The sequence below is a fragment of the Paramormyrops kingsleyae genome, chromosome 11 (assembly GCF_048594095.1).
Source record: "Paramormyrops kingsleyae isolate MSU_618 chromosome 11, PKINGS_0.4, whole genome shotgun sequence".
NCBI classification, from domain to species: domain Eukaryota; kingdom Metazoa; phylum Chordata; class Actinopteri; order Osteoglossiformes; family Mormyridae; genus Paramormyrops; species Paramormyrops kingsleyae.
The window spans coordinates 5212983-5227733 of NC_132807.1; the positions used below are offsets into that span (position 1 = coordinate 5212983).

Consider the following 14751-nt stretch of genomic DNA (forward strand, 5'->3'; position numbering starts at 1 on the left):
CCCGCGAACAAGGGTTTCTGACCTCTGTTCACCCTGCCACACCATAGAAGGAAAGAATCTTTAAAAGCCGCATGCTGACAGGCAGGGCTACAGCGAGACGTGTCCCTGCATGAGCACCGAGACCCTGAAGCAGCAGATCACTACTCTCCATCTTCTGAAAAAGGGGCGAGACCTGTTGATGTGTGATACCCCTGAACAGAGATGTGTGCAGCTCGACTCGGGGCCATATAAATTACGGGGGATGCATTTCCATTGGTCGGCTGTTCACAAATACCGCTGATGACATGACACTAGAGAGCATCAAATCGTTAAAATTAACGTTCAAGATGCCAGACCTATCTAATTCAGTGCCCGGTCAAAGATGTCTTTAAACATGAGGGCTAAATTCGGATCGGCCTTCAACTTTCTGCAGCAGGGAAGTTGAAAGGCGGCATTATGGAGTTGAGGGACGTCTTTGTCAGAGCAGGACGCTCCTCAGGTAAGGGCCACAGCTGCCAGCTTTACACACAAGCCACCGTCAACATCTGCCTGGCAACCAGCTCCACTGGGCGGAGACACATGGAGTAACACAGATGGGAGGGACTGGCCACTTCTACCATCTCACCACTAATTTCACCATCTCAAGCAATCAACTCCAGTATGAATTACAGACGAATTTAACTCTTTGGTTGGAAATGGCCATCAGCAGAGGTACTGGAACTGTTACCAAATGTAGAGCAAGTTTATCCAAATATTTATTTTAGTACTAGGACTGGACTCAATGGGGGTTTTATACAACAGAAGTGGTCTGTTGGTTTCAGGTAGACCACCGTACCACTGGGCGCACCAGTAGAAATACTGGACAAGAAGATTCTACTCCAAACTGCCAAATCTCCTTCAATCACTTTTGTGGCTTCCGTCCATCCAGAAAGCTCCACTAGACACGGTGACAGATGACAGCAGCAAACCAAATAAATGTCACAGGACCAAGGCCACTCAGGCATTTTCACACGACCCGGCTGCCGATCTGTCAGCGCTGTTCTGCTTAGGCTTAGTAACAATATTAAACCCTCATGCAAGTCATCCCAGCTGCAGTGGAGTCAGGGAGCAGCCAATTAACACCACAGAAACATTAAGGGCTGTCAGGGTCTCCGGGCCGGTTTGCAATCTAATTCATCCCGAAGATTTAATTTAATCACTCCAGTGCATCCAGGACGGCATCAAGTCACCCAGGTAGTAAACAGATTAAACAGTCTGCCCACGCGAGTAGAATGAGACAGCCCTCCGTATGTTTTCACTTCATTCCTGCAGATGTTTTACTGTACGAATCCACAAAAAGTTTATGTTTTCAATTGAATTAAGCTGCTACTGAAGCAGAACAGCACAAATCAGAAAAAGTCTGACCATTTATACGCCGTCCTGCAGCACCAGAGCAGGGAGGGGGTCAGGCTGTGTGAGCCAGTGCGAACATGCGACCCCCAGTGCGAACATGCGACCCCCAGTGCGAACATGCGACCCCCAGTGCGAACATGCGACCCCCAGTGCAAACTCCAGCGTGCACACAGGTACACGGGCACACACACCTCGCACCATAACAGCTATCACTTTGGGCTTCAGATTGCGACCAAAACAGTCTCATATGTAACCATTTATGGAGAGTGTGCAAGTAAAAATTTCACATGGGTCGCATCTGTGTGAGTGTATGATAATCATTAGGATGTTTTGCTCCAGCACGTGTACTGCATTAACCAATTTTAACTGAAAGTTTTTCTTCCCCGCAGTTTGTATTTTTATTATTTCTTTGTTGAGTTGGTCTCTCCCTACCAGCACGTCACAGTACGATCGTATACGAGCACTGATAAAACGCGCAAAACAAACCCTTTAGCCGTGGTGTTCACGTGTTACAAAAATAAAATGGCCTGTAGCTGATTATTTAAATAATAAAAAAAAAGAAAAACAAGAAATTAGAGGGAAGAGGAGGCTGGTGGAGATAGAGCCAAAGAGGTCAAGACAGACGAAGATGATAGTGAGTGTTATTCATGTTCAGATTAAAATATCCTGCAAAGACAGGAACCCCTGACACATTCTCACATTTGACATTTGTGGTTTCAGTCATTCGCACGTTGCCCATCAACAATGAAATGGGTATATTGGTTGCGACCAAACCACATGCTGGTGCGCCCACAGGAAAAGAGCCCTGTGTTTGTCACATGGCCAAGGACCTCCCAAGGCCCCTTGATCATGTTCTAACACGCTTCCAGGAAGAAGCCAACAATTCAGCCAGCATCGACGGCCAAAAGGTTGCTGGTTCAAATCCCGTTGTTGGAAAAGTGATCATGTCATTGCTGGACCCTTGAGCAAGGAACAGAAGCCCAAAAATTAATTGGATTAAAAATGTCCAAGCCCAGGTTTCGCTCTCACCTATACAAATGTTTGTCTTATAGGAGAGAAAGATAGAATGAGAGAACTATTCCTATGTACCCATACAGAGGCTAGTCATTCTTACCAGCTCGACACTCTCGGTGCCACCTTATATGGGCACAATATTTAGCACAGAATTTTTAAACCCCACATTATAGGCAGCTGGACTTTAATGGTTCCATTTCCCAACACTTGGGCAGTGGCTCTTGCACCTTACAGGTCTGATCTGGCAGAGTGGCAACGTAAACCTCTTTAGTGGGTGGAAGATGCATGAGGTTCAGGACATGGCCGTCCACACAGCCCCCAGTACCATCTCAACTCTGATCTGCTAATTGGACACGACCCACAGCTTCTGCGGAGATAAAAGGCCGAGTGCAGACGGTGGAAGCTGCTCAGGACCCGGCCAAGCGATGCTCCTCTTATCAAGGAAACAAAAGCCAGACTCGAGGTCCATGGAGACCCCGACAGTAAGGAAATGCCGCTTCATGGCCAATTTACGGTCTCCCCGAAAACAAGCTAATTCCAGGGAGCGCTCCCGATGGACGATCAGAATGCGAAATGCAGAGAGGGGCTGAAACACATCGGCCCGGATCACAGGCCCAGGCTCTATTGTCCAGTAGGTCAAACGTAAATAAAAGATGAACCTGACCTCTATTTAACCTTTGAACAAAAACGGCGAATTGTGCCCCCTGGTGGCCCTCCTACCTGTTGTCGTTAAGCTGCGTGTATCTCGGCTGTGGATCAGGGTCCCCGTCATTGACATCATAGCTGGCTTCGGGGTCCTGAGGACAGGAAGCGGCCGACGTGTTAAACACCAGCCCAGTCCACGTTTAAACCCCCACAAATGGTCCTGCTCTAGACAAGCCAGCAGCTCGTACATAGTTATCCACTAGATCTGGGTGGTTCTTCTCGATCCCGTCATCGAGGATGGAGACGACCACGCCTTTTCCCGTGTAGCCCTGTTCCCAGGCCCCCCTGGCATTCAGGTCTTGATGGTCTGCATTATACTGCAGCAAGAAAGGAGGGGGAAAAAAAGGCTGAACGTTATGCAGCTGGCAGAACAATAAAACAAAGGCACCCATTAGCCTAGGCTGGTACACTTAATCTCATAAGTGTATGGACTGCAAAGTAAACGTTAGCCAGCTCAGTGCGCTTCGATATTTTTATGAGAATAAATATGTTTATTTTAAGCGGGATTAAGCGGGAGATGATGGATGGATGGAAATATGTTTAGGCAAGAGGCCGTGTCTGTGTGTGTGTATAAAACAGCACCACCATACCTGTAAAGCTCAATCAAAACTTCACAATAAACAGCTTAGGCAAAGGCAGGTGCCCGGCCCCTCCCTTTGTATGTGCTCGAGTCGGACCAATTCACACTTCTATCTGATCCTCTTAAAAACATTGCGGCTCCACCCAGCACTCCCAGTAAACAAAGTGGTTACACTCCAGGCACCCCACCCCCAATCTGAGGGCCCTCCTTCGGTACAAATCACAGATCCAGCCCTCACCGAAAGAGATATTTACACATTCCTAACAGAGCATTTTTTAAAACGGCTTGAGGCCCACAAGAGGAAGCCGAGGCCCCCAGTGTCTGAAAGGCAACAATATGCTGACAGAAACGCAAGGATTCTGACAGGACAATCAGAAATTCATTTACCCTAAAGAAGAAGTGTCAAGGATTATTCAAAAAGCGGACAAAATTCATGGCAAACCAATTCTAACATTTCACAGGTTTACATTTCAGCTTCAGAGTGCTGCACATCGAGAACGACTAATCCTGGCATCGGGCAATGAGGAGGACACCTCCACTTGCTCTAAGGCCCCCGTGATGGGAAAGGAAACCATTAAACACAGATGGCAAGGCTTCTACTTACCAGATACCATTGCTGGGAGAACTTGGGGTCTGACAGCTCAGTGTAAATATCCCTCTTCTTCCTCTTTTTAATCACCTGCTGCTCAACCCACACCACCTGGGGGCGACAACACACAGAGACCTTCGATGAGATGACAGGAGCGTGGGCAGGGTGCGTCTTCTGGGGTTCCGCCATACTCACATGCTACAGCGAGCCGGTGTTCAACAGTACAGCCCTGCACAGCGCGCCAGCAAGGCCAGCGAATATTACCTGCCCTCACTGGTGCTATTCATTAACTCCCTGAAACACTAGCATACAGTGAAGCAAGTACACAGGCTGCAAGCCATGCAAGTGAACAACCCCACCAAGAGGAGGTCCAAGGGACCCCCACCCCCCCATACAGCAGTAACAGAACCGGGGCGAAGTTTTAAGATCCTGGTGAGACTTTGTATCACAGAGCGGTGCTGTTCAAAGTCGGGACTGTTTGCACAGCCGGATTATCCATGTACAGTATGGCGGCTTAACTGGCTCCCGAGGGTCTTTGAGCTCCAGGGGCCTGCAGGGGGGTGGGGGTGGGGTTTCAGAATCAATGCAGTCGAACAGCGGCGCCGCTAATTAAACCAAACCATGTGCCGCCGGGGTCCGATTCAATGGGAAGGTTTCAAACAGATCGATGGTAATCTTGTCATGGTTCTGCCCTAAATTTTAGCCTTCACCGCGCAGCGCGGGTGATCCGATAAAATTTACCACCCGTTTTTAACCACAACCAGCTCAGAGACTGCAGAGCAGGAAGGTGGATCTGGGGGCCGTCATGACCCAATTCAGCCAACTTCCCCATGGGCGGGACCGACACCGGCCGGCTCAACGAACCCCACCCGCAGCGCGTTTAAGGAGCCTCATTTTTCCATCGTGCGACAATGGCGGCCAAATGAACAGGCAAAAAAAATAAAATAAAACTCCAGATGTCATGCATCATAACCCTGTGAAATGCAACAGAGCAGGAAATAACTGGGGGAGGGGGGGGGCACGGGAGAGAAGGAGCCCACCCCAGGCATCTTTCAAGTGGATGGAAATTAAGTACAACCAGAATTACCAAAAAGAAAAAGAGCAACAGTTTGAGACATGCTAGGATACGGCATGGGATAACTCAGAAGACAGGGATGCTCCGATGGAGCGCCACCTAGTGTTCACCTCGAGTCACGACAGTCACTGGAAGTGCAGGTCGCACTGGTGACGGTCCAAGCTGCCTTCACATCTATGGTTCCCCTGCTATGGTGGGGGGTGGGGGGCTGACACAGAGCAGTGCACCAAGGACGGAGGAGGCACTGAAGGGCAGCTGGGGGACGGCTTCTCCCCATCAGCACAGATCTATGGGGGGGGGGGGGGTGTCAGAGGCTCACAGACTGGCGTCACGGTGGAATCGTTAAGGGGAACGTGAGCAGATACCTTCCACATTCCCAACAAGCGGGCAGTCACCGTTACCCCAATCAGTGGGCGATTCCCTAAAACACGCCGTTGGTGCTTATTACTCGGCGCTGCATCTGAGAAACGTCAAGAGCAGAGCGTATAATCAGAGCGCCAACAGGCATCTGGCTTCCATTCAGACGCATACCTGCTCGCAAACAGCCAGACAGGCTGGGGTCAGCCGTGCATGGAAGGTGCGCGCAGACACACGCTGGACGTGAAAGGCGGAGCTAAACAGCGTGCGTGCCACGGGACAATCTTTCACCTCGTCGGCAGTCCGCTCAAGACACCTTCAAGCTCCGCTGCATTTAGTCAGAGGCATGGAAAAGGCTCCGCCCCCCCGACCACAACAAAAAGCCTTTCAAATCGCAATGTTCTGCTACTCATCCTATTCTATCTGTGATTATCAGTTACCGAGAGGCATGGATACAAAGCATATGGATGTGATGACAGCAGGATGCTTTTTAAAAAGCAAAAGCCTTTCTCCTTTGCAGACCACAACGGCGGAGCAAGGCAGCCGGGGGAAAAAATAGCAGAACTGCAGGGATCCGGTGCCTCCCCGAGAAGGAGGTCCTGACAGCCCTTGGATGAAACTCTGGCTTCTGCTGGTTGACTTTCCAGCCCACAGAACTCAACTTAGTAACACGGGGTGGGGGAGTAACTGACTCCTATATATAGGCTGGAGGTTGAGGTCTTTGGAGGCTGGGAATTCCCAGGAGGACCGGCTTAGGGAAATACCCAATTCATGGGATCACGCTCACCGTCCACATTTACAGAGCTTTCTAAAAACTGCAGGCATGGAATGAATGCTGGTAAACAGGTCATCTAACAATACCTCAAGTAAACATCGATTTCACTAGAGGATGGTCAGGCATAGACTCCCAGAGCTGGGGGTTAGCAGGTTGGTGCTAGTGACCGGAAGGTTGTGAGTTTGAATCCTGGAGGCTGTCAGACTGATGCTGCCATTGGACCCATGAGCAAGGCTCTTCACCCATAACTGCTCGTGGAGCACGGCACACTGCGACCCTGCATTCTGACCCCCAAACCTGCTCTCACCTGTATGTGTCTCTCTCTCCCTCATAGAGCAAGATGAGGTAAGTGAAGAGAATTTCCCCACGGAGATGAATTAAGTATCACTATTCTATTCTATAGGAAACCCCCACGTCCTGCTGTCAGTTAGTAACTCCACATGGCAAAAAAGGGAGTCCTTGAGTAAATAAATCAAAACATACCCTATGTGATTCTCTCTCGCACTAACCAATGGGAGCGGAGTTTCATGGACCTGGGCAGGAAAAGGAACACAATCATTGGATCAAGACCGCTAGGTCCTGCCTTTGTAAAGCATGTTTCAGTTAAAATCAGGTTTCAGCTGTTCACATTTCATCACAAAAGGATGAACTTTTCTCAGAAATTGATATACCCTGCACTTCCTTGGGGTCCAGCCTAGCCAGTGTCCCAAAGATAATGTCATGTCTATTCTTTAAATATAAAAGGCTTGTGAAAAGGACAAAAAAAAAAAGTCCATTGTGAAGTATAATTGTCCCACATCATGACTTTTAAGCAGCGCAAGGATTAACGGTTCTTGAGAATTATAAAATGAGACCCATTAAATGGAACAGAACAGAACCTCCCGGCAGCGATCTGATAAGATCACCATTAGAAATGGACCCAGAAGCTGGTATCTCCTCACACCATACTCTTTTTCCATTCAGTCTTTTCAGATGCCAGAGTCAATAGATAAAGACTTTTTCTGGATCAGAAAGTTAGTGATTGGCTTTATGGGGGGATGGTGTTCAACTGTTAGGCTCCCACTAATCCCCCTCACAAGGGACACACACACAGACACGATAACATATCACAGGAGGACTACACAATGACATTCCCTAAATTACACTTGTCCAGCAAGATGAGCCAGCCTTCGACAGTCCACAAAATGTTTAAGCAATAAACAGCAGTGGTTTGTCCGTCAGCGCTCCAGCCCGTCTGTTACTCGGGCTAGATTACTCACGCATTGTTTTTGATTAACCTTACCCAGACTGCAGCCCTGCCTGCCAAACCGTGAGCCTCCCCGAGATGGGAGGCTTCTTCCGCTCTATGGTGCTTTGGGAGCAAAGGAATTCAACAACAGGAAAGGCAGCGCCAACAGCGAGCGGAACCCCTCACTGGAGGGCACAGGACATGTAGGGTGAGGAAATCTGCTATGTTCTTCCATGACACACACCCCCCCCCCCGCCGCCTTTCAGAGACCCACTCCCCTCCCTCCACCTGTCCACAAAACTGTTCAGCCCCTCCCTTCTCCCATGCTTTGCATTTTTTTGAAATTCAAACAGGAATTCTGGGAAACCAAACCGCCCAGTCCTTCCTCATCTTAGTGGGCGGAGCGTCTGGGACAGACTGCAAGGTTCATGGCACTGAGTCGCAGCCAGACCCAACCCCAGACCTCAACAAAAACAAAAAGCCGGTTCCTATGCGGCTGCTCTTTGTTAAACCTTCAGAAGATGCAAAACGCTACTTTAAAATCGGCCTTTGGAACACTACAGTGTAATTCTGAATATAATACAGAACCAGGCCCAAAAACACAAAACCATGCAGCATTCCTGTGTCCCGATGCGGTTTCGGCCATACAGAGAGACTCTGACATAAACCATCTCGCCATCCATGGTATGCCTACCCAACGAGGCATTTTAAATATGTATCTTGTTCTTGTTTCAAGGCTGAAACGTGCCAATGGCAGTTTTTCCAAAAGCATGGAGGCAAATTCAGAATGTCAGCATGATACAGATTTTCTAGATCAGGGGATCCCAAAGCGGGGTGTGTGGGGCACTGGCGGTGGGTGGGGGAGATTTCCAGTATGTTACAAAGTACTTGAGGGAAGAAAAAAAAAAAAAGATTAAAAAAATCTGAGTGGACCCCGGCTGATTGGTGAAATCTACTGAGGGGAGGAGGACCACCCACAAATGGGAATCGTGAATTTTGGTCACTTATTTTTGCGGCTGTGGGCTGAAAAGTTTTGGCTCCCATGCTCTAGATAGACCCCCTAAACTAGGAGATGAACCAGAATGATGGTGGGGTCTTAATATTATGGACCGTCTATATTTTAAACCTTGATCATTCCACAGTTTCCATTCTGGTACGATGGGGACTAACACACCTTGAGCATCGGCATATGAAGGAACTCTCTGTTCACCTTCTGTTCCTTTAGAAGCATCTCCAAGGCGGCACGGCATGAAAACCTGAAATCCTTTTAAAACGCTACACACAGAAAACCTAACTGCTGCAAGACAGTCAATGTGGTGCGTCAGTTTGTCTCATCTCCGGTCGTACCTGGGGATCCTTCTGCAGCTTGACGTGAGTCCCACGATGCACTGAGAGAGACCTCTTCACCACACCACGGTGCTTAAAGTGGTAGTAATCACCGAACACCTGCAGAAAACAAGACAAGCCCTTAGCAACCCATGGAAGCAGAACTCAGGAGGTGGAAATTTCTGTATCCAGATACCCACTTTGGGGTTTTGTTGGTAAGTCTTACAAGGAATTTTATTTGAAGATCACCCGTAAGAACATATTCTTATATTGAAAAAACGACCTACTCCAAATGATCCCAGGATTAATAGTGAAACAAAGGCAACAATGGCTCCCAAAATGCATGAGCAAAAGTCACATTTGCACCCTCATGTGTCCCAGAGGCCGCAAGTAGCCATCGGCAGCCGCACTCCTGTCCTCGAGAGCGGCGCCGCCACTTTCTGCTCTTTAGGGGAAAGCATTTGGGCAGAAGACAGCGGTTTCAGCCAAACAGCCCATCAGAAGTGGCCCGCTGGATGTAGAAAACAGAGACATGTCTCACGGCAACCGACGTTCATATCTTCAGACGTGGTGGGATGAGTAACGACTAAAACAAACGCCATGCTGCCCCGAGGTAAATTACAGCGGACGACGCTTGAAAGACCGACCGGCTAATAGCTAGCAAAGTGTCTACAGAGTTCGGCTCCCAGCGAAGCACCACCAAGCTGTAACAGGAAGGTGTTGGACCCAAGGTGAGGAACGGGCAGCTCGCCGTTTAGTCCCATACATATTTCATTATTAGACCAGAGCAAAAAGTAATTCGTACCTTCTCAGCCCACCACGAGTAAATAAAAAGGATAATGTATCAGCTCAGAAGCTTTTATTCAAGGGCCCTGAGCTCACAAGTCGGCCCATTTGTAGAGCCAGACATTTACTGAAGCAATTTAATTAAATCAGCTCAGCCAGGACATGCATTTTTTTTTTATATAAAAAGCTCAAACATGAATATTTAAAAATTACACTCCATTACAGCTTCTCACCATAACCTCTTCAAAAAGGTGGGAAGAACAGTCAACCCGACTCGCTCATTATACGAGGGAAGATTCGCCAAATGAATTATTCATGGGTTCTGCAGAGTGCCCGTTGAGACCTGCTCCTCCCTCCTATCAAATGACGGAAAGACTTCACTTTCCATAATGCTCTTCAGTGCTCGCACGCTAACTGGGACTAAAAACGACATGTAAGGGTCAGCAATCAGGCCGAAGTGATGAGGTGTAATTTCCTTGTCATGCTCTAGGGGGCGCTCCGGGTTCCATGATGACGATCTGAAACTATGGCAAGACAGACTGGAGTTGCCATCCCAGAGTTTGTGAATGTTCTGCGTTCTTCACTGCTGTCACTAGTGAAGGCACCTTTCCTCTGCAGTGCTTCTCCTAGGCAACTTCGAAGCAACAATGCCATTGAAAACAAATGGGGGGGTGGGGGGAGATGTCAGGGACAGGGGAGATTAATACCTTTAGGCACATTTAAACCATCTTCATTAATTTAGCCTTTATCGCTAAACTAAGCAGCGCTCGTAAAGCATCGGTTGGGAGTACACTGCTTTATGTAAACGTTGCGCTGAATCAGCCTGGGCTTATAGCTTCCAAGGATCACCTGAAAAACGTCCAGGCCCCAAAAGGATCCTGTGTGCGAGATAAACGTTAACATCCATAAAGAGAGAAAATTCAACAAGCCCCTTTCCTGACAAATTAGGTGAGACTTGCAACGCTTTTTTATTAAATACGACAGAATGGGCAGATGCGTTTCCATGGTAGCGCCGTTAGAGATGGTTCACTACCCGGCCAGAGAGGTGAGTCCAGATTACAGCCTTAGATTCAGCACAAACCTGGCAGCCAGAGACATCAACCAAGGGAATAACTGCTCCCAGTAGCGAGAGGGATAATTCCAGCCCTTACCGGCTGATGTCTAGGATTCCGCCCAACATACCCAAACATTCAGCGGCAGACGCTCACACCCACTAAGGCCGAGTAGGCTGCACATACGCCAACCAGACACACAAGGTGAAAGCTACATTCAGCTAAAGCACATCAAGAAATACTGGACACAAGTTGAGCACAGGGATTGCCAAGCAATGATGAAACGTGCTAACTGCTAAGGCACCCAACCACGCAGGTAAACTGGCATGAGCGTTTACATAAGGATACCAAAAGTGCATTCCAAACGGGAATATCAAGCTGTCGTGGGGAACATGATCGACGATTCGATGGGGACACTGAAGGACAAGCAGCCCAGTACCACTGGATCTCAGGAATACCTGCACCAAGATGGCCTCCCTCTTATCAGGAAGCTAAATCTAAACTGAAAAACTACATGAGCTTCCTATATGAAAAGTAAAGACTGCCCAGTCACTCCCCAAAGATCCATGCCTCAGTTTTTTTGGAATCAGCCAGCGCGGCGCAGCGCGTAAAACCACAGAAGGCGGACGGTCAGAACAGCATATTAGAAATGTTAAGGAGCAAAGTAATGGGTTGTAAGTGGTTCTGAAAATCTGACTAATGGCATCCTTGGTGGAACGAGGGAATAATAAATAAGCGTCAGCTGCGGCAACTTCCTAAGAAAACGTCTGGTTTTCCAGAAAGCCAACAAACACATAAATACAAGTACAGACATGGTTCTCTTACGGACTACGGGGAACACAGGAAGTAACAGGCACTCTGTCATGACATGAGCAGTGTGGTGCTCAGGCTACAGCCCGATAATCATCCCAAATAACATGCACATGCCTGTTAAACCTGGCTAAACAACCATCACCACTCACAACCTGCTAGGAGAAGGAAAAAAAATAAAATAAAAATACACACACACACACACACACACACACACACACACACACACACACACACACACACACACACACACACACACACACACACACACACACGAATATAAAAATAAAATTCTTGCAAACCCCAGGCTGAAAGCATGACTACTGGCTCTCCAAGTGAGATCCAGGGAGAGACCATCAGTCGATTACCTCCCTGGTTGGAAGATTTTATCCAGCAACGCGTTTGTCACACTACACAAGCAGGCAGCAGTAAAGCCTGGCCACGCAAATCAGAGTCTTTACATATATATAGTAGGGCCAGAGACGACCAGCAACCCCTGGGAAAGCTGTCCCTCTCAGATGCCTGCAGACAGATCTCACAGGGAGATCCTCACAGGCAATGTGCTAGACGGAAGAAAGCTGGAGGCAGGGCAGAGAACAGAAAGCAGTAAAGTGCTGACATTTAAAATAAAAACCAAGAGTGTGGGGAGGGCAGGTGGGTCATGTCTGGTCCTGGAGGACCCACCCTCCCCACTGCCGTAACCGACGGAAACCAGCACCCAGCTGATCACGATGATAGTTACTGCCAGGACCTGCTGCAGCCAAACAGGGCAGAATGTGGGTCCAGCAGTAAATACCTTAAAATGCCCATAGGTTAGATCACCTCAACACATGGACATTTAGTCCAGAACTGGGGAGATGGCTTGAAACTCGGCACCAAACTAAATTACTGAAGTGCACAGGAAGAGCACCCAGGTTCTTGTTGGTTCAGATCCCAGGGTGGGGTGGGGGTGGGGGGTTGTGTTGCTGTACTGTTGAGTAACACTCCAGTAAATATAAGCAAGATTAGCTGCAAAATGTGACGAAATACGACCGCTCCCATCGGTGTGACTGCACAGTCAGATAGCTGAGAAATCGCTCAGAAACAGATTAGGGGCTTTACACGTCTGGGTGTCGACCCACAGGAAGATGTACACAGACAAATGAACCAAAAACGCCTGTGTTTAATGTCTTATGGAGCTGGGGTTCTGTAGCTAACTGCTAAAACAAGCCCACTGGAATCCCAGATAACAGCCTCCCAAACTGGGCCAGTCCTTAATTTCGAGCCATACCATCCAACCTACTGCACAGAGGTCGGCTTATACAGAACAGATTTTCCGGATTCCCAAAGAAACCAAGAGATTCAAAAACTTAGAGACCAGAACATGAACACTGACCACCAGCAGGTGACAGCCATGCAGATGCCAGTTTGACGCAGTGGGACATGACACTGCTTCAGAAGTCAGATGGATCTTTGACACGACGCTCCAGGGCTAGCAGATGAACCCTGGGGCTTTCAAAGCACAAATCTGACTACCAATATCACACCCTTCCTTCAGGTGGTGCTCACACCATAAGAACTATACAAACGAGAGGAGGCCATTCGGCCCATCGAGCTCGCTTGGGGAGAACTTAACTAATAGCTAGTTTTATCTAGCTCTGATTTAAAGGAACCCAAGGATTCAGCTTGCACTACGTTATCAGGAAGACCACCTTGCATTCACAAAATGGAGTCCTGTTACAATGAAAATAACTGGCATCCCACAGTTACACTTAAACCCAGTTAGGTGCCACTGTCACAAAAGTCCAAAATGGCCAAAGGCTTTCACATAGACCAAAAGGTTAAGAGGGGTCCCACAGCCAACCCAGCTTTCAAAAGACACGGGACACTGGACTCCAAACACCGCCGGGATGAACAGAACGACCTTCTATGTCCGCGTGTGACCATTCAGAGCCAAGAGGCGATGACATCGGCCGCATGCGGCCCTCACACTGGGGCGGGGCTACGCAGCGAGTGGCTAACGCGATTACGGCTTACAAATGCCACAGCTAACGAGGCCGGGCAAATAAAAGCCGCTGTGAGTAATGTGATTTGAAGGGAGAGCCCCGCTCGGGCCGGGCTCCGAGGCCGTAATAATCAGCATTCTGCTGCACAGAAGCAGCTCAAATCCGTGGCCTTAGAAAGAGAAGGAAGGGCTCCAATGGGCAAATGAACAGACAGATGGAGCTCTTAAGAAATCCGACCCTTAAGGGGGGAAATAAAGCAGACGTACAGGAATACAAATGTGCAAAAATGTGCACGTTTTCTACGCACATGAAAGTCATTTCTTATGGCGCTTGGGACTTAAACCTGTCTAGACGCATGCTTGGGTCAAATTAGGCAGAATGTATTTTTAGATGTGGTTAGAAAGCTATTTGATTGGGGAGGGGGTAGGGCTCATTTAAAGCTTTATTTGCAACATGGGATTTTTATAGAGATTCTTTTTTTAACAGGGACCCCTATCAGGGTGGCAGAGCCGCGGTTGATGTTTTGGTGTTTAGTTCCAGACTGACGCCTTTGGCGGTCCAGCACACATCACACCCTGGCTAGTGTCGACCTGACCGCACTGCCAGGGCGCCATCTTAAATCGTCATATCTGGCATGTCACCATGCCGCGGGGCTGGGCAGCGGGATGCCAGGCAGAAGGGAGGAGCACCCGCCAACCTTCGGGCACCGTGCTGAGAACAGGCCAGGAGCTGGCGGGAGGAACAGAATGTGCCATGCCGGAGGGCACGGAGGAGGAGACGAGGAGGCCGGCACAGAAAGTAGGCCCAGGTAAAGCAGGGAGCTCCACCAGGACTGAGCCCTACTCCATCTCCGGGGAGCGGGTTGGACACCCAAGACAGGCCCAGCGGGGAGAGGGAGGGAGAGAGCGAGTGAGCTCATTGGAGTCTCACCCTGCTAACATCCCAGACGACACAAAGCTGCATTTCGTGGTGCAGACAGCACATAATAAACATGGTAGACAGACATCGTGAACATGTCCAGTTTACTCTCACAATCTAACTCTATATATTCACCTGCTGAGGACCCTAACAGGTGAGGAGCTGGCGGGCCACCAGGCT

The 14751-nt window shown here is 48.8% G+C and overlaps 1 protein-coding gene across 11 annotated transcripts in view; it reads right to left on the reverse strand.

Moving 5' to 3' along the window:
• Window positions 1-14751, reverse strand: part of furina (furin (paired basic amino acid cleaving enzyme) a) — a 69337-nt gene that overhangs the window by 25000 nt on the left and 29586 nt on the right. For all 11 annotated transcript variants that reach the window (XM_023814234.2, XM_023814243.2, XM_023814232.2 and 8 more), the window contains exons 3-6: window positions 9042-9140; window positions 4275-4370; window positions 3279-3407; window positions 3106-3182 (exon numbers count right to left, since the gene is read on the reverse strand). In XM_023814234.2, coding sequence (XP_023670002.2) covers window positions 3106-3182; window positions 3279-3407; window positions 4275-4370; window positions 9042-9140 — 401 coding nt within the window. The remainder of the gene's footprint in view (window positions 1-3105; window positions 3183-3278; window positions 3408-4274; window positions 4371-9041; window positions 9141-14751) is intronic.